Source organism: Orycteropus afer, unplaced genomic scaffold (genome assembly GCF_000298275.1).
Source record: "Orycteropus afer afer isolate SDZICR_OR568_19922 unplaced genomic scaffold, OryAfe1.0 scaffold00222, whole genome shotgun sequence".
Taxonomy (NCBI): domain Eukaryota; kingdom Metazoa; phylum Chordata; class Mammalia; order Tubulidentata; family Orycteropodidae; genus Orycteropus; species Orycteropus afer.
Genome location: NW_006921809.1, coordinates 3,893,465 through 3,916,410, shown reverse-complemented (window position 1 = coordinate 3,916,410; position 22,946 = coordinate 3,893,465). Strand labels below are relative to the sequence as shown.

At 40.1% G+C, this 22,946-nt stretch overlaps 1 protein-coding gene across 1 annotated transcript in view; it reads left to right on the top strand.

Moving 5' to 3' along the window:
• Nucleotides 1-21,993, top strand: part of RUNX1T1 (RUNX1 partner transcriptional co-repressor 1) — a 187,479-nt gene extending 165,486 nt beyond the window's left edge. Inside the window, 2 exon segments of the mRNA XM_042782033.1 lie at nt 4,867-5,057; nt 21,718-21,993. Coding sequence (XP_042637967.1) covers nt 4,867-5,057; nt 21,718-21,993 — 467 coding nt within the window.
• Nucleotides 21,994-22,946: the final 953 nt, after the last annotated feature.

The window sequence follows — 22,946 nt, the reverse complement described above, 5'->3', positions numbered from 1 at the left end:
TTCTAGTGATACATTTTATATATGTGTAACTAATTAAAAAGAAAACTTTCTAAAAAATATTGGGGATTTTCTATATATAGGATAGTATCATCTGTGAATAGAGATAATTTTGCTGCTTCTTTTCCAATCTGGGTACTTTTTAATTCTTTTCTTGTCTTATTGCTCTGGCTAGGATTTCTAATAAAACATTGAATAAATGCAGTGAGAGTGGGCACCCTTATCTGGTTCCTGATTACAAGGGTCTTTCTCCATTAAGTATAATGTTGACTATTTGCTTTTCATGTATACCCTGGATCATACTGAGGAATTTCCCTTCTATTCTTCTTTAGGATTTTCATCAGAAAAGGGTATTGAATTTCATCAAATGCTTTTTCTTCATCAATAGAGATGATCACGTGGTTCTTTCCTTTGTTCTATCAATGTGGTATCTTATGTTGATAGCTTTTCTAGTGTTGAAGCATCTCTGCATTCCTGGAATAAATTCTGCTTGGTAATGTGTATGATTCTTTAAAAATGCTGTTGGATTCTGTTCACTAGTATTTCTTGTTCATTTGTTTCAATGTTATTTATCAATTATTGTTATTTTTCACATTTTATTGTGACTTAGGTAAATGTTTACAGAGAAAATCAGTTGTCCATTCAATAGTGCATACATATTTTATTTCATGTTATTGATTATAATCCCCAAAATGAAACATCATTCATTCTACTTCCCCCTTTGTTTTCATTTTCCATTCATCCTTCTTTCTTAAACATTCTGGCCATTTCTGCTTTGTCCTTGGGCAACTGCTGCCCTTTTGATCTCAAATGGTTGATTGTTTGAAGGAATGCATACCTCTTTAGTGTTATTTTCCACATTATAGACTTCTCTATTGTTTGCCTGAAAATTGAGCCATGGGGGTGAGTTCAGTTCTAGGGCTGAAGGGTGACTAAGGACTAAGGTCTTGGAAGTTCCACTATTATCTATTAGATGCCGGGTCTTTTTTCTAATTTTGAGGTTTATTCCACATTTTTCTCCCACTCTATCCATGACCTTTGAATGTGATCTATTTCAGAGAAGTCAATAATGGTAGGTTGGCACCATCTAGTTCTTTAGGTCTCAGGGTTTTAGAAGCTGAAATTCGTGTTCGCTTGTATTTTGTTGAGGATTTTTACATCTATGTTCATACAATATATTGGCCTGACATTTTATATTCCTGTTGTATCTTTGTCTGGTTTGGGTGTGAGGGTTATATAAGTTTGCTTCATAGAATGAAATGTTTTGTTATGTGTCATCAAGTCAGACCTCACTCATAGCAACCCCTCCTTGGGTTTCCGAGGCGGTATCACTACGGAAGTAGATTGTCCAACCTTCCTTAGGGAAAGTTTATTCTACTTTATCTTTTGGAAGAGTTTAAACAGTATTGGTGTCAATTCTTCTCTAAACATGTGGTGAAATTCCCCAGTGAAGACATCTGGTTCAGGACTTTTTTTTCTGTTAGGAGATTTTTGATCACTGACTTTGATATTTTCACTTGTTTTTGGTCTGTTAAGACTTTTTATTTCCTCTTAGGTCCCTTTGGGTAGGTCAGATGCTTCTAAGAATTTGTGCATTTGCTTTAGGCTGTCCAGTTTGTTGCAATACAGTTGTTCATAATACTCTTCATAATTCTCTTAGGTCGGTTGTGAAGTCCCTGCTTTCATTTTTTACTTTGTTATTTGCATCTTTTCTCTTCTTTTCTTTACCAGTCTAGCTAAAGGTTTGTCAGTTTTATTGATCTTTTCAAAGAGTCAGTTTTCTTGCATGGAGTGTTCTATATATGGCTGTTAAGTCTAATAATCTCAGATCCTCTGTTTCTTTGATGAGGATATTCTGTCCAGTGTTCAAAGTGGTATAATAAAGTCTCCAGCTATTATTGTAGTACTCTCTTAATTCTTCTCTCAATTCAATCAGTGTTTGCTTATGTATTTAAGTGCCCCAATGTTGGGTGCATATATATTCATGATTCTTAAATCATCTGGATTAATTTTATCACTATATAATGTCCAGATTTATCTCATCAAACAGATTTTGCCAAATTTGATAAATTGAATCTACTGGTAACTCATTTTACATACTGCCCTTTCAGTTGCAATATCTGTTTTTTCACATCCTCATTTTGTTTTTGCATTGTTTTCCTTATTTCTGTTAGCTATTTGTCTGTTTTCCCTTAGTTCTTTAATTATGTTTAATGTTATTGTATTATAGCCTTCTATATTTCCCATAATTTAATCATCCCTACACTGCCTTTGTCGTATCCATTTGGATGGGCCATTATTTCTCTCTTCTTTGTGTGAGTTGTGATTTTTTGTTGAGGCATTGGGATTTTCAAGGTTAACTTTCTCAGTTTTCCCCAATATTTGGTGTTTTTGCCCATACTGCCTTCTGCAAGAAACCCTAAGTGGGCAGAGTCTTTGACCTTTGTTAACTGTTTCATCTCCCTTTCTTTGATAGCCTCTTCTTCCTCCCTGATTTAATTATGATTTGAAAGTTCCAGATTTCATTTTTCTATTCTCAGTCTCTCCAAACACACCAGACAACACCTGTGGTCAGGGCTCCATCAGTGGGCACTACCATTTGGGCAAGATATCATATACTAAAATCTATCACCACAGGGCACAGTCCCCTTTCTCTGCTTATTGCTCCCTTCCTTTCTCTGTTTTCACAATCATGCTTTTAGTTGGAAAACTCACACCAAGTGAGCCCTTTCATGGTGGGTGTGTTGCTTTCTTATTTTGCCCAAGGCTTCCTTCCCTGTTCTGTTGTGGCTACTTATTTCTGAGCTGGCATTCAGGGGAAGCAAAGACAGTTTCCTTTGTTTCAGAAGGAAGAAAGCTGGCAGTTCCTAGAAGGATCTCTGAGAGATCTGTCTTGCTTTTAGAGCCCCACTGGCCCTGTACTAGTTGGAGGAACTGTCTCCACTTAGGTGACCCACCCCCTGACTCCACTGTAGGGAATCTTCGTAGAAGTTTGTATCCGTTCAGCAGCTGACAGTTACCAATTGGCAGATGATAGTCACATTCCAAACAGACCCCCCCCCCCCCCGAGGTCTGGCTTACTGCTGTCAGAGCTCACCCAGTAGTCTGCTGACTGTGGGTGTAGATTTCATGCAACATATCTGCTTCACAGCCTCAGTAGTCCTCAGCACTAACTGTAAGGGGGAGCAGACAGACCCAGACTGATCCTCAGGAAAGTCTGTCTTGTTGGCTTAAGAGGTCTGAGCTATAAGGTGCACAGAGTGCTGACTATGGGAGCTGACTCCTTTGTGGGGGCCTTCTGTAGCAATTTGCAACAGCCTGGCAACCAACAATTACCAGGTTGGGGAGGAGGTGTCATGCTCTGATCAGATCCCCATGAAGATGTGCCTTGTTGCTCTCAGAGTCCCCCTAGTAGGTTACTGGCTGCGAGTTACAGCCTCCCCTCCAGACTCCTGCTTCCTCATACACAGCAGCCTCAGTCAACAGTCCTCAGCTCCAACTGCAAGTAGGGGCAGACTAACCCTAATTAACCCCCAGGAAGGTTTGCCCTGTTTGTTTTGAGGTGGGCAGGGAGGAAGGTAGTGTGCTTACTATGGGAGCAGCCCCCACTGCAGGGCCCTTCTTCAGCAATTCACAGCAGGCTTGCAGGTGACAGTGTCCAGGTAGGGGAGGGGCTGTCACTCTGCAAACAGACCTCCAGGGAGGTCTGCTTGGTTGCTGCCAGAGCCCTCTTTGTAGTATGTTGCCTGTGGGTGCAGCCTCTGCTAAAGATGCTTGCCTTTTACTACACAGCAGTCTCATTCAGCAGTACCGCAATGTAAAAAGGGGAGCAGGCAGATCAGAACTGACTTCCCAGGAGGCATGTCCTATTGACTTCAGAGGTCTGAGCTCTGAGGTACACAAGGAGGCAGGGAGAATGTTGACTATGACAGCAGACTCCACTGCACCTTCTGTGGCAATTCTGAGTAGGCTTGCAACCAACTGTGTTGGAGGGAGGTGCTTGCACACTCCAAATGTACCCCCAGGGAGGTCTGCTTTGCTAATTTTAGGGCAGAAGCTTGATGTCCTATATCTTTGCACAGGTAGGAGTGGTGATGTTTAGGGAAGCAGGCTCTTTTTCTGGGTCTACCAACCCGGGCTGCGTCAGCCCATATGGATAGGGGAAGGTAAGGGATGGTTGAGAAGCAATCCTCCTGAAGTATGAGGCTTGTTGATTTGTTAATTCTTGCCTTTGTGAATCTGTATTGATTTCCTCTGCTCCCCGATTCAGAGTCCCTGAAAGCCTGTTTTCTTGTCTTTCTTTTTGTATTTGTTGGGGGGAGTCAGAACGATGGTTTGTTTATGCTACCATCTTCCCAGAATTTGTATTGCATTTTTACCAGCAAAATTATTGCTTGTGCTTATATGTATGTGCAAAATCCACTGCTTTCTATTTTTTCTGGAAGTTTTACCCATGTGCTTCCTCTGTTTGTATTAATCTAAAAAAATTATGGAGAACTACCTTTTTTGGTGTGTCTGAATTATCCAAACAGCTTTCTTGTGTGTGTGTGTATATATACCATATATATACATGTAGTCTTTTAACTGCTTAACGTACTCTCAGAATGATTTCTGGATGCAGCATATTAGTAGAAAAATTTGTAATAACTATTTAAAAAATTCTCCAAGCACAATTTAAAGAGAAATCTCACCTTTTTGTTTTCCTAATTGAATTTAAAAAATGTACTAATTTTTAATGCAGTCAGAATTGCCAAATAATTTGGAGAGTCATGAGTGTTCTGTGGAATTCTCTAAGCAGCTCTGGGTATGCCGGGTCCTGAACTAACAGAGGAATGTTCTTTGTTCTGGTTTGGTGTGGTTGGTGCACAGAGGAGGCCGTCAATGAGGTGAAGCGCCAGGCAATGACTGAGTTGCAGAAGGCTGTGTCCGAGGCAGAGCGGAAAGCCCATGACATGATCACAACAGAGCGAGCCAAGATGGAGCGCACAGTTGCTGAGGCCAAGCGGCAGGCGGCAGAGGATGCACTCGCGGTTATCAATCAGCAGGAGGATTCGAGCGAGGTAAGGAGTTCACTGGACCTTCCACAGTGAAGACAGTATTTTTTATGTCCTTACTTTGGGTTCAAAGAGGTCATAAAGAAAGCAGGTATCAGACTCGCTTTAAATCCAAAAAAAAAAACAAACTCACTGCTGTCGAGTCCATCCGACTCACAGTGACCCCTCCTTGGGTTTCCGAGACAGTATCTCTATGGAAGTAGATTGTCCAATCTCCCTTCCAAGGAGTGGCTGGTGGGTTTGAACCGCCGGCCTTGTGATTAGCAGTTAAATGTCTTAGGCACTATGCCACCAGAGCTTCTTAGACCCCAACAATTCTTTGAAAACAATTTTTTAGAACAGTTTTGTGAGTTAGAATTGACTAAGACCTGATCAAATTATGTTTCTTCATTAAAGACCTAAAGGAAAAACTCTTTGCTTTAACAAAAAAAAAAAAAAAAAAAAATTTTAAATATGTTTGATGGGTAATAGGTTAAAGTGAAACTCTTATAACTTTCCAGTGATATTTAAAGACTGAAAACAGTGTGTACATGTCTGTTTTAGAATGCAAGAGATAGCATGTATGTATGGTTTCCACCTAATAAAAGGGATTTCATGAAGATGTTTTGTATAAACCATGATCTCCAAAGCATACTACCTACCTGGAATTGAAATCATTTCCTTAATTGTTGGTTCTAAAGTCTAATGGTAAAGCAAGGTTTGCTTCAATTTAGCATTTCTAAAAGATCAAGGATATAGTCTGGATTTTCATGTTATGTGGGATAAGCATTATCATGGTCATGTAATAGCTTAACACTTGCTGCCAGAGATACTGTTTAGTATTACTCCAGCATCGTAAGTCAGGCACACATGCGTAGCCTAAGTGGCTCTTTCCCAAGGATCTGGAAAGTAACTAAAACACAGTATACAAGAGAATGCATTTTAAAATATAGCTTATAAATTCAGAGCAATTTAGTAATAATCCATATTAATTAAGACAGCATCAGAATCTCCTAACCCCAAAGTAACATTAGATGAAGGACTACAATTAACGAGTCACACCACGCTGACCCAGCAAAAGCATGAACTGAGAAATCAATGGTCTCCTATAATGCATATCTATAATTTGTGAGGGAGAGTAAGGATTTAATTTGAACCAGGCTTCTCTGTGGATGAAAGACCCTGCGGGAATCACTAGATGCCCAGAGTTTCTATTTAATGTGTAGCAGATGAATAACAAAGGGACAAAAGGAATTGATTTTCAACATTTGAAATTTTCTAGGAAAACAGGGACAAAGGAAAGTTTATCTGTCCTTTAACTGCTGACTTTTCCATTGTCGAATTAAACTAGACATAAATTCAGTTTTATTGGCATCTCGCAGCTAAGATATTTAAGGATCTTTTTTTTTTTTTTTAATTTTTATTAACATCTTTTGAAGAGAACTTGTTTTGCTCTATTCTAGTTAGTGATACTGTGAGGCACAGTTGTTAGCATTAAAACGTTATCACTTTCACATGAACATTTTAAGGCAGTTAGGTATGTTAGAAGTATTTTGTAGGTTACTAAATTCTAAGGATAAATATCTAGGAAGGAATTGTGGATTAAGTCTTTGTATCTTTGTATTCTGGCAGTAACATGCAGTATTCCTTCAGTGTCTATAAGCTTTATGTTTATTTCTAAAATTTATGCAGAAAAGTATATGACTTTTTTTTTTCTTTTTGTTGTTGTTTTGCTGCATATTAAATTGCAGCTATAAGAAAAGTATGTGATCTTGACAGCAGTGTTTAACATGATCCAAGCAGTGTATCAACTAGGAGTTATGGTAAGTAGTAGATACAATGAGGTAATCTAGGTATAAATAATCTTCTAAAGTAATTGTTTTTCCTTTCTTTTCTGGTTCTCAGGGAGTTGATCTTTAATATAGTTGATCTTAAATATTATTTTCCATGACACTTTTCCAAAATTATAAAGCTATATTAGACGAAAATGTTTGGAATTCAGAGAGATAAATTTAATTCCTGGGTCTCTTACACTTTGGATCACTTTTAGGAAGACATTAAACCTCTAAAAGATTTAGTCTTATAATGTTGTGAAAATTAGTAAATGAGTCTCATATAGTCAAAGGCTCAAATATAAAGTTATAATGTTAAGAGACATGATAATGTTTCCATTTTACAGGTAGGGAAAACTGAGGCTCATGCATACAATTTAAGAACTAGCTAAATTTACACACCTAGTGAATGACAGAATCTAAACTTGAAGTCAGTTTTCTCTCAGTCCTTACGTTGCTATTTCTCTTCATAAAGATCCTCAAGGTAATTTTTTGGATGCTGATAAAGACAAAATGGGTCTGATTTTTACCTCTATTTCCTTTAAACTACAAGGCATTTTTCAAGGTTGGGGCAGGGGAGTAAGCTCTTGAAGAATTAGGCAGTCTTCTTTTCTCTAAAAGTAATGTAGATATTTTTCTGAGAATGAAAGTGAGAAGGGTAGAAGAAAGATTTCACTTGAATAAAGCTGTAATTCCTCTAGACTTGCACATAAGTCTATATACATATATTATAAAAGTGGTTTGACAGAGAAATGTTGCTGACTCCTCCTAGGGACCATGATTTGCTGGGATAACCATGTAGCTAGCGGTGGGTTCAGTTCAGCTGTACCTTTTGCCCAGCTCATAGTTTGAATTTATAAGATGTTTTTTCAGGAATTCTTCCTCTTCATTTATGAGGGAAGTGCATTGTTTTTCTGCACCTGCCCTTCCCTCACACTCAGGATTATGCACATGTCAATATGAACAGCCTGATTAAAGCCAACTCAACATGATGGTTGAAGTAACCAAGTCCCCTCCTGGACAAGGACAGAACAACTCTGCCGTTCTTGGGCTCGGATGTTACTGTTGTTAGCTGCAATTGAGCTGTTCCTGACCCATGGTCATGTACAATAGAATGAAACACAGTGCAGTCCTGTACCTTCTTCATGATTGGTTATGGACTGGACCATTGTAATAGACAGGCTTGTCATTGGCTGATTTTCAGAGAGAGCTTGCCAGGCCTTTCTTCCCAGTCTGCCTTAGTCTAGAAGCTTTGCTGAAACATGTTTATTATCATAGCAAGGTGCAGGTCAAGACTGGCAGACGGGTAGTGGTTGTGCATGATATACATTGACTGGGGATTAAACTTGGGTCTTCCACAGGGAAGGTGCGAAATCTACGACTGAACCACCGATTTAGCTCCCTCCCTCAGGCTACAATAGAGCTCCATATTCTAGTCCTCACTGTGGTTGATACTGAGATGAGGGCTCTGTTAGGCCAGGAGTGAGTGGCCCAGCTTATCTGCAGAGAAGAAATCCTGTTGTAACTCTTAGAATTCTCTTCTATGTTTTTATATTTGGGGAGATTTGTTGAATATACACCATCCAACCTCAAATAAGATCAACATATCTTGTGGTTTAGAAATTTTATGAATTGTTTTTCATTTTCTTAGGAAAAATAAGATGTCTGACCATTGTGATAATAAGTTGAATTACAAAACAAAACAAAATATATTCTCATTAAATGGTAAGAGTCATTGACTTTAAAACTATACTCAGAAAGTAATGGACATCTAAAACAAAGATGTATTTATGACCTACCCAGGGAAGTTTATTTGATACATGTAACTCTAAATTACATATACCATTTGTTCATTTATTCTTTCAATGAATGAAATTTATTGCAGTTCTACTCTATGTCAGGGGCAGTGCCAGATGCTGAAATAAATGAGGTAGACATGGTCCCTGCCTTCATGTTAACTGCAACTTACTGAAGGAGTCAATAACTGAATAGATTATAAGACTCACAATAAAGTTTAGTTTGAAGGCTTCTAGGGGAAAGTTTTGCTTCATCTGATACTAAAGGATAATCAGGAGCTGGTCAGCAGCCTCCAAATCACCCTCATGCCTCATTATCGCTTCCTCCTTGAAGACATATGTCCATGCCTTCACACAGGGAAGAGACAGGGAGATGGTCAGAGAAACTTTTGCAGGACTTTGAAAGCAGCATGGTTACATGACTAGTATTTTGAAAGAATCACTCAGGCTACAGCATGGAGAAAGATTAGAGGAAGCAAGAGAGAAGGATAAGTTTGTTTCAATAGTTCTGGCGAGAGATAAGGAAGATGATGGTTGCGTGAAGGTAGTGTCACTGAGCGTAGATAAAACTGATGTGTGGCTGGATACTCATGAGATAGAATTGCAAGGAGTTGGTGACTGATTAGCTGTAAGGAAAGGAAGGAAAGTCTTGGTTTTTCAGTGCCCATCAGGTACCCTCTTTGAAAAGCCTTAATAACTTTCTGACTTCCCTCTGCTTACGGTGTTTGTGGAGGTGTTGGGGAGAAGTAACACTTCCTCATTTCTTTTTGCATCAACCATACAAGTTAAAACAATTAAAAGCTCAAATCAATTATTTAATCCAACTAGAAAGATAAAACTTTTCTGTCAACTGTGATGGGTAAATAAGGAACAAAGGCTTAATTAACCCTTCCTATCTAATGTGAAAGCCAGCATAGCATATTGTAGTATATATAGGTCTCTGAAAGATAAGATGCAGTGTGACCATATGTCCCAATGTGAGTGGGCTAGTCCTAATTTATGTCCATTCGCCTGTTGTAATTATGAAGCGTGCTCCCCCTTTACTGTCAAGTATCTCGGACTGAACAGTCTATGGTTAGACCACTTAAAGCCACGCTCAATGACCAGATGATCCTCTAATGCTCAGATGCATCTGGTGGACAGATTCAAGAACAGGACTCAGAAGATCTGAATTGTGACCCCAGCTCAGTTACAATGGTGCATCAGGGGCCCTTGGGCAATTGATTTCACTCACGTCAGTGTCATTTCTTACCTGATGGAATGTTATTTGCTTACCTCACAGGATTGTTTAGAAGATTTATTTTTAATCATTGTTTTAATTTGAAATGTTTTGAGAACTATAATACAAGAGATTTTATTATCTGCTCATATATCTCACAGTCCTTCCTCAGGAGATGGACCAAATGTTTCCACCTTCCCCTCTCTGTATTTGAAGCTACTTCCTATAATAGACATCCACTCATCCCTTCCTCACATAAATCTTATTTGTTCTATGCAATCTGAATCTATAAGTATATATGTAGATAATATAAATACAGGAAGTATTAGTTTATCTCTGCCTTTCATAGCACCTTTAAGAAGGAACCTGGACTTTGGGATTAAAAGATCAGAGTTCTAGGCCTACCTGTGTCACTCATCTGTTTTTTCTGAGCTTTATTATTATTATTATTATGATAAATAGATGCCTCTGAATTCTTTATGTAATTTCTGAGTTTAGCCTTCCTCTTTCTATCTCAGTTTCCATGCCTATAAAATGGAGCTTATATGCCCATCTGGCTTAGAAAAACCAGTGGTTCTGGAAGGTAGACAATAAAGAATAGAAAAGTTTCAGGAAGAAGAAAGAAGAGTTAAAAACATTCAGTCAGAGAAAGCAAAAGGAATAAGGCTTAGAGGCAGAAGTTACATGTGGGGGTTCACCCAGATAATTTATCATCCAAACTAAGGTACTTGTTAGAGTAGATTGGGTGCTCTATGCCAGGACAGACCAGCCCCGTAAGCCAGGGCTGCCCAGGCACAGTGGAACCTATGGTCAGCATGGATATTGGATAGCAGGAAGTTACTTTTTCCTGATGTGAAATAAGATCTACGATGAATGTTTGGCCTGTACCAGGCTTGGCACAAAATGTTTTCTATACTTGTGTGCATTGCATCTTCTGATCAGTTCTGACAGAATAAATAGTGTTGTTTCCTTCATTTTGCAAGTAAGAAAGCTGAGTCTTGGAGGGTTTAGGTAACTTACTCAGGGTCTCAGAGCCAGTAAGTGTGAGCTGGTCCTCCTCTCAGGTTGCCTGACTCTAAGGCCTTGCTCTTTATAACTGCATAATAATGCTTCCTCCCCCACCCCTTGATTGTATGCTAGTACATCTATTTCTTTATTGGAATTCCTTCAAATTATTTATGCCTTGGTCCCAAATTTTATTTGGATTTATAGACATTAATTATTATTAACAGAAATGATAGTGGACTTGGACAGATAACTAAGAAATATCATATTTTATATATTTACTCATTTTGTAAGGTTTACTCTGTTTCACCAAGAATGTAATGTAACATTATGTAAATTAAAAGTAAAAAATTTCATCAAATCCTGCTACCTCAAACTGTTTAAATTGTTTTACATTCATTTGTAGTTTTTATCTATGTACATGTATAGTTTTTTTTCCCAATGAACACTGTCAGATTTGGGCCATTTCAAAAGAACATGTTATAGTATTTTGTTTGAGATTCATACTTATATTGAAAGCTTATGTGATAGAAGTAAATGATTGGAAATGCAGATATAAACAGATAATAAAGGATTATTATACTGTCCCAATAAATAGTTTATAGCTGCCAAAACGATGGACAAAAAAACAAACAAACCAAAAACCCAGATTAAAAGAGGCTTTTTATTCATTATTCTTATGTAGATGAAAACTGCACAGTTCATGGAAAATTTGGGCAGTTCTGTGGCACTGAGCAGAGGAGTTCTGGTGATACAATAGATAAAGGTCAGTAGTTCAAACCTACTGTCAGCTCTCCAAGAAAAAAGAAGTGGCAATCTGCTTCTGTAAAGATTTCCAGCATTGGAAACCCTGTGAAGCAGTTCTACTATATCCTGTAGGATAGCTGTGAGTTGGAATTGACTCAGTGGCAGTGGGTTTGGTTTGGTGGACCTGAACAACAACATTGATTGAATTAGTCTTTAAACTTTGCATTTCCAGAGTCTGTTAGGTTTGATAGTGTGAGTCACTCCGAAAGGTTCATCTTTACCACTCCTTCTAGAACTAGTGGAACCATTCACAGTAGAACCTGTGCAGGGTGACACTAATGGTAGAATGTCACTAGACTCCAAATAGAATGTAGTTACCACACAGGGGCCTCTCAGGGCCCACCAAAAACCCAACCCACTGTCGCTGAATTGATTCCAACTCATAAAGCTTCTACAGGACAGAGTAGAACTGCCTCATAGGGCTTCCAAGGCTGTAAATCTTTGCAGAAGCAGACTGTCTCATCTTTCTGCCACAGAGTGGCTGGTAAATTCCAACTGCCAACTTTTGTTTAGCAGCCAATGACTTAACTATCACACCACGAGAGCTCGTTCCTTACAGAACGGGCCATGTTAAAACTCTCACAAATCTGATCAGAATGCTTGATTCCTAGAGAAACTTGGAGCTCTCAAAACATGATCTACAAAGCTAAGTTAATAAGATGTTTTTATTTCATTTAATAAAAGTCCAGCTACCTGATTCTGGAGACACTCATGATGTAGTGGAGAGAACACTGGACATGGAATGAGCTTGAGTTGCTCAACAGTTATAGTTCTACTTTTCTAATCTGAAAATTGAGATAATAATTATGTGACCCACTTTACAAGATGGCTGAGAAGAGTGAAAGAGAAAAGTAGAAGTACTTTATTTTAAGAAGTCACATTATAAATGAGCAGTATAATATTCATGTAACAAAAAAAGAAAGGGAGAGAAGAAAAATCAGTTAAACTATTCTAGCAGGAAGGGAATTTCAGTGGTAATTTTGAGATTGGAAATGAAAGAAGAGAAATTATGGAGGTAACATTTGTGGGGTCTGGTACGGCATGATTGCAGGAGTTAAATGGAAGAGATGTTTCCAGGAAATGTCAAAGTCTGGGGCCTGAGTGTTGCCAATATCTGAAATGTGGACCACTTCAGAGGGTCAAGTTTAGGGAATTCTGACTTAGTCAACAGAGGAGCAGCCTGAAGAAGCTACGGAGAGGCAAGTTGAAAATAAGAACCCACAGCTCAGAAAGGAAGGAATGGAGGGTTAGAAATACAGGTTCAAGAGTCATTTTCTTACAGGTAATACTTGAAAACTATGAGGACCTTGTGCCAGCTTTCCCCACCCTTTCCTAATATTTAGAGAGAAATAACAAACAGAAAAGGAATAAGTCATAGAATAAGAAAGAATTTCCATATTTTGGAAACCAAAATTGGAGAGAATTTTGAAAAGAAGAATGGGGAAATGGTTCTTGGGTTTCTGAGGCAGTATCTCTGTGGAAGTAGATTGCCAAATCTTCCTTCCAAGAAGTGGCTGGTGGGTTTGAACCACTGGCTTTCTGGTTAGTAGTCAAATGCCTTAGGCACTATGCCACCAGAGCTCCCAGGAAATGGTTAGTAACATTGAATTTTTAGAAAGGTTGAGGGCAGTGAGAACTGATAGAAAGTGGTCACTAATAAAGTTTAAGGGGAAGTAAGCTGACTGTTATCTATAACTGCCAGTGCTTATGAAGAAAGGAACTTAAATTGGACAGGCAATAAACCTTTTAGGTTTAAGGTAGTGGGGGGCTGGGTCTGGAATAAGAACTATCTGTGAGTGCCAAAAGGACAAGTTAATGTTAGCAGCTGTCATTTATTAAGGACCTATTGAGCATCAAGGATCTCTGGTGGTATAGTGCATAAGGCATTTGTGAGCTAACCAGAAGATCAGCAGTTCAAACCCACCAGCCACTCTGTGAAAGGATGATGGAGTGATCTACTTCCATAAAGATTTACAGCCTCAGAAACCCAATGAGGGTTGCTATGAGTCAGAACCAACTTGATGGCCATGTTTGTTTGTTTTTTTTTAAATTGCACATCAGGCAAGGAGCTTTGGTGGTGCAATGACTAAGGCATTCAGCTACTAACCCAAAGGTCAGAGGATTGAACCCACCAGCCATTCCACAGGAGAAAGATGAGGCAGTCTGCTTCTATAAAGATTTACAGTCTTAGAAACCCTGTGGGGACAGTTCTACTGTGTTGTATAGGATCACTGTAAGTCAGAATCAACTTGATGGCAGTGGGTTTGGTTTAGCACTGACATAATCTTGAATAAACTTTAGTTATTATTCCTGCTTTATAAGTAGGTTAAGTAACTCATCTGTGGTTCTGTAGTCAATAAATGATGAGTTGGGAAATAAAAAGTCAGATCTTTCAGACTCAGAAACCTGTGCCATTTCCATTATACTCCATGATACCTTGTTTCTGGTGCCCCCCAGTTCCCTGGTCCAATCTTTATCCACTTTTAGGAGTCAAGTGCTCTTCTAACCTTGTTTCTACCATCATGCGCTCTAAGACTTTAAATTGACAAAGGGTGGCATTTGAGAAAGAGTGTTTGATTTGCTGTCCTAAGTCTGGGTAGATCAAATCCTGGTAAATTTAGAAAATATTCACATAGAAATAATAACAGCTAAGATTTACTGATAAGCTCATTTCTGTGATGAGTCCAGTATGGATCATTCCTCTGCAGAGAAGGAAACTTGGAGGAGACAAAGGTGATAAAGCTGAGCTATGTGATTGGAGGGCCCATGGCTTAACCACTTCACTGTCCTCCAGTGCTGGGTCGGAGCTTCCCTCTTGGAGCCAAGTTCAGGATCCCAGAGCTTGCTCTGCCCTCCGGATCTGGCAAGTCACCTAGTCACTGAGGCTTGGGGCTTCCTGTGAGGGCACTGTGAGTCTGGCTTGCATCCGGCCCGCTGAGCCAGAGGCTTCAGGCCCATTTCGGCTCACTTTGGGATATCATTAAACTCACACACATTTCTTCCAGACATCCTCACTGATACCTATTTATTTCCTCCCTTCCCACCCCTACAGCAGTTTTGATTTGCAGATTCTCAGGCCGCATAGGAGCAGGAAACCTATCTCTGTGGCTATGTGGGCAAATCATTTGCTGACCAAGTTATTTATTCATTGTTTTATTCTTTGGGCCTTAGTATCCTAAGCTGCAAAATATACATGAAAGTGGTTTTAAACTGTGGGATGCAAATATAACATGTTACCTTACTGTGAATTGAAGTCATTGTGTTGCTATCCACAGAACTCTTTACTTTTTGGGGACTTTTCTTTATAATCATTCTGCTTAAATTTACTGAGCATCAGTTGTGCATGAGTGTTAATGGAGAAGCAAAGGGTATGTGAGACCAGGAGAAAGTTAAAGTAATTCATGAGAAAGTATCTTATGTCTCAGAAGAGGAATTTCCAAAAGTAAAAACCAGAATGGTTATGTTTTGCAAGTAGACTGAAAGACCATTTTCTGTGTATCTGAAAAACAACATAAAGGAAATCATGTTCTTAAAGACAAGAGAATTGCTGATATGAGATAAATTTGAAAAATCTTTGATATGTAGCTTTGACATTCAGGTTTTACACCATCATTTCTGTTCCGTAAACACCCTTGTATTTAGTACATTGGCAAAGGGGATGGTTGTGTTCAAGCTAGGTTCTTCATTGATTCACACTTTACTTGGGTCAACTGGACTTAGTCCCGTTTTTCAGATAAGAAAATGTTCTTTATGCCCAAAAGGGAATAATATTGTAGCAACTAAGGTAAGAGTATAAAGTGCCCTGAGCTATGGGAAGGGAATTTGCTATGAAATGTTATTCTTTGAGCTTTCCACATTATTGTGATAATTCATTGACTAGCATCATTCCTTAGAGATCTGGGAGGAAATCTTGGTTATTAAAAATAATAATAAGCACCATATACTCTGTGGTAATACATCTCTTAGAGCAATAGACCATGGGACACCAGAGGACCAACACTCAAACTGAGGAAATGCAGGACAAACAGGAGTGCATAAATATGAGGGGCACACGGGGAGTGTTACAGGCTAGGGAGGAGAGGAGACTGGATTAGGGTTGGACATGACAAATGGGGAATGAAACTAAATGTACATGTTACATTGAATATAAAACAAGCTCTTAAAATAAAAATAATAATAAATAAATAAAAACTATCAGGAAATACTAGCCTGAATATAAAAATCACAAATTGAAAAATGTAAAGTTAGATTAAGCCATTAACTGCCATTAAGCCCATCCTTATGGATGTACTTACATACTTTAGTGTGTAGCAGGATGTTTAGAAACTTACACAGATTAGAGAACTCACAAGATTCTGCATATTTCACTGTTCCCAGAATCGTGACTGCTCCGTGGCTGAGTGTTGCTGTTCAGGTGTCAGGCCTGCAGGTCTGGATTGTTGTTGTTGTTGTTGTTGTTGTGTGCCATCGAGTCGGACCCGACTCATAGCGACCCCTCCTTGGGTTTCCGAGGCAGTATCACTATGGAAGTAGACTGCCCATTCTTCCTTCTGAGGAGTGGCTGGTGGGTTTGAACCGCCAGCCTTCTGGTTAGCAGTCAAGTGCCTTAGGCACTATGCTACCAGAGCTCCCCCCCCCCAGGTCTGGATTGTTGTTGTTGTTATGTGCCGTCGAGTCGGCCCCAACTCATAGCGACACCTCCTTGGGTTTCCGAGGCAGTATCACTACGGAAGTAGGATTGCCCAACCTTCTTTCTGAGAAGTGGCTGGGGGGTTAGAACCGCCAGCCTTCTGGTTAGCAGTCAAGTGCTTTAGCCACTGTGCTACCAGAGCTCCTAGCCAACAGTAAATTCAGTAGAGCCATCCCAGAGAAATATATTAATAGAAATTGCCGTTTCTGTTTCCTAATGAGCTTTTAAAAAAGAATACACACTTCAGAGTTTTCTGTTAGTTGAACACTTGCGCTAAACTTCCCTACACATGCATTGCAATGCAGTGCTAATAGCAATAAAGTTGTGGATTTTTTTCTCCTACCAGATCATTTAAATTGTTCTTTGTACCTTCCAACAGCTGAAGGTTGTTTTTGTCCCAATGGAGGGTGGCAAATGAATGGGCTCTAACAGTCTGGGAAAGGAACCAGAGGTAAAACTAACTAGAGTCTTTGAATTTTGGATCAGAACCAGGGGCTACTAAGCAGAAAGCTTCAATTCCCAGCAGCTCCACTGTCCACAACATCTGTTTCTATAGTTGGCAGACTTCCACTTTTTTATTTGTAAAATTGTTCCCATCTTTGAAAACACTTTAAAAAATAAAGAAGTCCCCATTGTGTCTCTTTTTCCACTCCCCAACACATGCATTTGTAATTACCTGGTTTAGTCTGTGTGTTTAATCAGTTTAAATTGAGAATGTTGTGTACATCTGATTTCAATTTGAAGGAGCCATTGAGTGTTGGGCAGTTAACCACCCTGTGTCTGCCAAAATGTGCCACTGCCAAAAAAAAGGATAGGACTCACACCAGGGTATTTCCTAAAGAAGCCACTTGACTCAGATTGTTGTTGTTAGTTGTTGTTATGTGCCGTCGAGTCGGCCCCGACTCATAGCGAACCCTCCTTGGGTTTCCAAGGCAGTATCACTACAGAAGTAGGATTGCCCAACCTTCCTTCCGAGGAGTGGCTGGTGGGTTTGAACCACCAGCCGTCTGGTTAGCAGGCAAGTGTCTTAGCCACTATGCTACCAGAGATTAGATGTTTAATTTCCTTAAAATATTGTTTTGAATTCACATCTCTATTCTCTAATTGGGATTTTCTGATGTAATTTAGGAATACTGCTTATTGCTGAGTTTGTTCCAGGGTCCAGCTGGCATTCTTTTAAAAGCCTAAACCTCAAGGAAGTGAACTTCATCCAGGGCGCTGAGCGCCATACCTCATTGCTTGGGAGGATGGACTGGGCCTGTGTTTGTTCACCTGTTTACGAATGTGATTCAATGAGTTTCAGAGAGAAGGGCTTCCAGTTATGGTAATGAGGCCTCTCTTAACCATGTGTGAGGTGCACATCTTTTGAGATACTTTCCTGCTTAAATTAGAAAAAAAAAAATTATTCTGTTCTAGTACTAATTATTAATTTTAATTTTATTTTCATTTCTGATGTTGACCTATCAACCGAGATTCTAGATTTCCTCAGATCGGTTCACTTAAAACACCTCCCATTGCCTAAAGTTTTAAGTTTTTTGTTTTTTTTCTCATTGGGCCATAGTTTCAGAATGGTAAAGAAATCAGAATGCAGAGCTGGGCCCTTTCCACCTGAGTTCTTGAGTCTGCAGGCAGCCCGCACTTAAAATCTTCTTCTTGTTAGTGTCCATCAACTTGGTACCCAACTCATGGCAGCCCCATGCACAGTGGAATTGGACTGTTGTGATCCGTGGGTTCTTCCCTGGCTGGTTTCGAGAAGTACATCACTGGACCTTTCCCCCTAGGAGCTTTTTATTTATTCATTTATTTATTTATTTGTAAATCTGTTAGTGAAGTTAGAATGACAGCTAAAATATTTTTATGCATATTTTGTGCAGTGGTAAAGTTATACACATTGGGAGGATGGACAGACATTCCACAGGAGTATTTTCAGTAAACCGTTGAGCCCACCTAAAGCTGCACAACTAGGGTTCTGAAAGCAAAATAAATATAGGGCATGCAGTGGGAAGATTTTCAATATCTGTGTTGGGATTTTAAAAAATTCTGTATTAATTATGACATAACCATATACTGTCAGCCAGTTGTACAAATTATAATGAGGAGTTTGTTTGACAAGAAAATAATCAAAATCAGTAATAAAGAATAACAAGTTGATTGGCACAAAACTAAGATGACTTGATAAAGACATTTTATAGTGGGGATGGTCTTGCCAAAGGAACTACCAATGTTTAGAACCAGCTCTCTGACTTTCTACTTCCTGCTGGAAGAGCTAGTAAGGGCATTGTCACAATTATGCTCCTCTCTGCCCTTTCTCCTCCCCTAGAACATATCTCGTGCAGGTGTGTTCTTCATTCTCTAGCAGGTGGCATTGCATATCTGTGCTCTGATTCATGGTGAGATGACCTTACAATTTAAATCTCAGAGGCTGCCTTATTTCTGCTTTTCTCATGTCTTAGAAAGCACTGCTGATATTGGCAGTAGGTTCACACGTGTCTGATTGTTGCACTCCTTCCTCTCAGGTGAGCGTCCATGTCCTCTACTTTTCTTACTTCCCAGAGGTCCTGTGAAGAGCAGTGAGCTACCAAAGAGTTCAGCTAAAAACCATTGTGGGTAAATATAATGAGTATTTACCCAGTTTGATGCTTGTATCTTTTCAAAGAAAAATTAGCCATGGTCTGATTTATTCATTTCCCAAATGTGTGTTCAGCACCTGCTCTATAGCAGGCATTGTTCTGGGTGCTTTGGCTATATCCATGAAAACACAGATCAAAGATCCTGCCCTCCAAGAAGTTTAGGTAAAGTGGGTTGTTTGGCCACTGTCCTAGTACTTGGTTGTAAAGTACTAAAGAAAACCAAACCCACTGTCATCGAGTAGATTCCGACTCATAACGATGCCCATTGGGTTTCCAAGGCTGTAAATCTCTATGGAAGCAGACTGCCTGATATTTCTCCCACAGAGCAGCTGGTGGGTTTGAACCACCAACCTGTTGCTTAGCAGCCAAATGCCTTAACTAGTACACCACCAGAGCCCCTTTTGTAAGGTACAGTGAATACCACCTGCACTGGGGATGGAGGAGGGTAAATGTATAGAGAGATTAAAGTGCCTTGCTTCACACTCTTTAGAATCCCCTATCTACTACATTGGGAGCTCTGGTAGCATAGTGGCTAAAAGCACTTGACTGCTAACCAGAAGGCTGGCAGTTCAAACCCACCAGCCACTCCTCGGAAGGAAGGTTGGGCAATCCTACTTCCGTAGTGATACTGCCTCGGAAACCCAAGGAGTCGCTATGAGTCGGGGCCGACTCGACGGCAAACAACAACAACAACAATCTACTACATTAAGGAGCTCTGGTGACGCAGTGCCTTAGACTGCTAACCAGAAGTTTGGTGGTTCAAACCCACCAGCCTTTCAGCAAAAGGAAGATGGAGCAATCTACTTCGGCAAGATGTACTGCCTTGAAAACCCAAAGGGGTCACTGTGAGTCTGAATCAACTCAATGGCAGTGGGTTTGGTTTTATCTACTACATGGTACAGCCACTCCTCACTTAGTAAAAGGTGAGGTTCCAAAGACCAGTTCTTTCTGGGAAAAATAGGCATTATACAAAAAATAGAGGATTTTTTTTTTTTTTCCTGTTTTCAGACCATCCTTTTTTTTTTTTTTTTTTTAATTTGGAAAATATTCACATAGAAATAATAACAGCTAAGATTTACTGATAAGCTCATTTCTGTGATGAGTCCGGTATGGATCATTCCTCTGCAGAGAAGGAAACTTGGAGGAGACAAAGGTGATAAAGCTGAGCTATGTGATTGGAGGGCCCATGGCTTAACCACTTCACTGTCCTCCAGTGCTGGGTCGGAGCTTCCCTCTTGGAGCCAAGTTCAGGATCCCAGAGCTTGCTCTGCCCTCCGGATCTGGCAAGTCACCTAGTCACTGAGGCTTGGGGCTTCCTGTGAGGGCACTGTGAGTCTGGCTTGCATCCAGCCCGCTGAGCCAGAGGCTTCAGGCCCATTTCGGCTCACTTTGGGATATCATTAAACTCACACACATTTCTTCCAGACGTCCTCTCTGATACCGATTTATTTCCTCCCTTCCCACCCTACAGCAATTTTGATTTGCAGGCTCTCAGGCCACATAGGAGCTGGAAACCTAGAAGAGGCACCCACTCTGTGGCTCTGTGCTGCCCGTGGGTCCACTTGGAGGCCTTGGACATGGAGGAGGCTGGCCATGGGGCAGCTGAACACAGCCCCTCTTCCCCACTGCCAGCAGGAGAGAGCAAAGGGCTCAGAACAGCATGGTCCAGCTTCCCAGAGGCCACCCAGAAACTCTTAAGCCAGGGGATACTCTGTAGCCTTTGCTGCCATGTCCATGGCCTTGATAATGGGCAAACTAGTCAGATGGTAGGGCTTTTTTCCTTTACTACTGTCATAAATGTGAAATGTTATATAATGAGATAGTTGGTAAGTGAGGAATAGATGTATTTCTTTGGATCTAATATAGAGTTCTGGTAATTCCTTTGTGATTCCTGTTAGTATCTAGGATAAAGAAGTTTCCACCCTGAGTCATATTTTTGAGGCTCTAACTATTGTGGTATTACTGGTGTGAGAAGCCATTACTAAGGAGCTATAGCCATTACTAAGGAGCTCTGGTAGCATAGTGCCTAAGGCACTTGATGGCTAACCAGAAGGTGGTAGTTCAAACCCACCAGTCACTCCTTGGAAGGAAGATGGGGCAATCTACTTCTGTAGTGATAGTGCCTCGGAAACCCAAGAAGGCGTCGCTATGAGTCGGGTCTGACTTGACGGCACATAACAACAACAACAACTATATGAATGAATGCAGAATTTAGATATGAAGATAGCAAAGCTGAAAGGAAAGGATATTTTACCAGGTGCTAAAAGGGCTTCAACCAGTGTTCTAGGTGCATAACAGTTGCTGGCATAAGAGTTTGGACAATTACTGCACCAGGACCTACATCTTCTATGTGTTTAGTGTGTATACACTTACATGGATCTTTCATTCTTACTATAAAACTGGTTGCTGTGGAGGCAATTCCAACTCATGACGACCCAATGTGGGTCAGAGTAGAACAGTGCTCTGTAGAGTTTTCAATAGCTAATATTTTAGAAGTAGATTTTTCTTCTGAAGTACCTCTGAGTTGACCTAAACTGCCAGAGTTTTTGTTACCAGCCAAGTGGGTTAACTGTTTCATCACCCAGGGACTGATCTGATTGGATAGTTCTTGAAAATAAGGCCATAGTGTTCCCTAACTTGTTTCATCAGACATTTAGCTCAACAATGTATTAATTTGAGATTTTGCTTTTTCCTGCCTTCTTCTTTAGAGTTGCTGGAATTGTGGCCGTAAAGCGAGTGAAACCTGTAGCGGCTGTAACACAGCCCGATACTGTGGTTCATTTTGCCAGCACAAAGACTGGGAGAAGCACCACCACATCTGTGGACAGACCCTGCAGGCCCAGCAGCAGGGTGACACACCCGCCGTCAGCTCCTCTGTCACGCCCAACAGTGGGGCTGGGAGCCCAATGGACACACCACCAGCAGCCACTCCGAGGTCGACCACCCCGGGGACCCCTTCCACCATAGAGACAACCCCTCGCTAGACGTGAACTCAGAACTGTTGGAGGAAAGACAACAAAACCAACACAAAACCAATTCCTCATCCTCAGATGCTCAAAGCTGTTTTTTTTTGTTTGTTTCTTTATAGACGAACTATCATTTTTCAGTACTTCAGCAAGAGAGGACTTACTGTATCTTGAGGTGGTAGTAAAATACAGAGGGCCAGTAACGGGTCGTAATGACTTATTGTGGATAACAAAGATATCTTTTCTTTAGAGAACTGAAAAGAGAGCAGAGAATATAACAAACGATAGATTTGACCTCCTCCCTGTTATTTTCCAGTAGCTGGGATTTTAAACTAGATGACCTCATTAACCGATGCTTTACCAAACAGCAAACCAAGAGATTGCTAATTGCTGTTGAAAGCAAAAATGCTAATATTAAAAGTCACAATGTTCTTTATATACAATAATGGGAAAAAAAAAAATCCTCAAGGGCATGAGCATTGGATACAGCAGTAGACATTTTAACAAGAAGATGAATGGCGTCCGTGGGTTGCTAACTGAACTTTGAAGACCCGCTACAAAACGCGCAGATGTGCAGCAGATTGGAAGGAGACACAGATGTTCTTTCTTTTTTTTTTTCCCTGTTTCTGAAAAGAAATAATAATATCCAGGTCAACAGAATGAAAAATGAAAGATGATTTGCAGTGGGATGTATGAATACAACAGCAAGAAAAAAAATTGCCATAATACAAAAGGCTCCTTTTTAAAAAATACATATATATCTGTACACACACACAGAAGTAAGAGACTCAGCCTGCAGTTAATTAGCATTCTGGCAGCTCTGACATCAGCCAGCTGCCCTAAATAACCCTTCAACGTTTCTTCACTTTTGCAAGGTTTCACAGAGTTAAGACATTGGGTCTATTCCAGCTCATTCATTTTATATTGAAAAATAATTTTAAAAAAATGGTGGCTCCAGCTCCAGCCCCTCT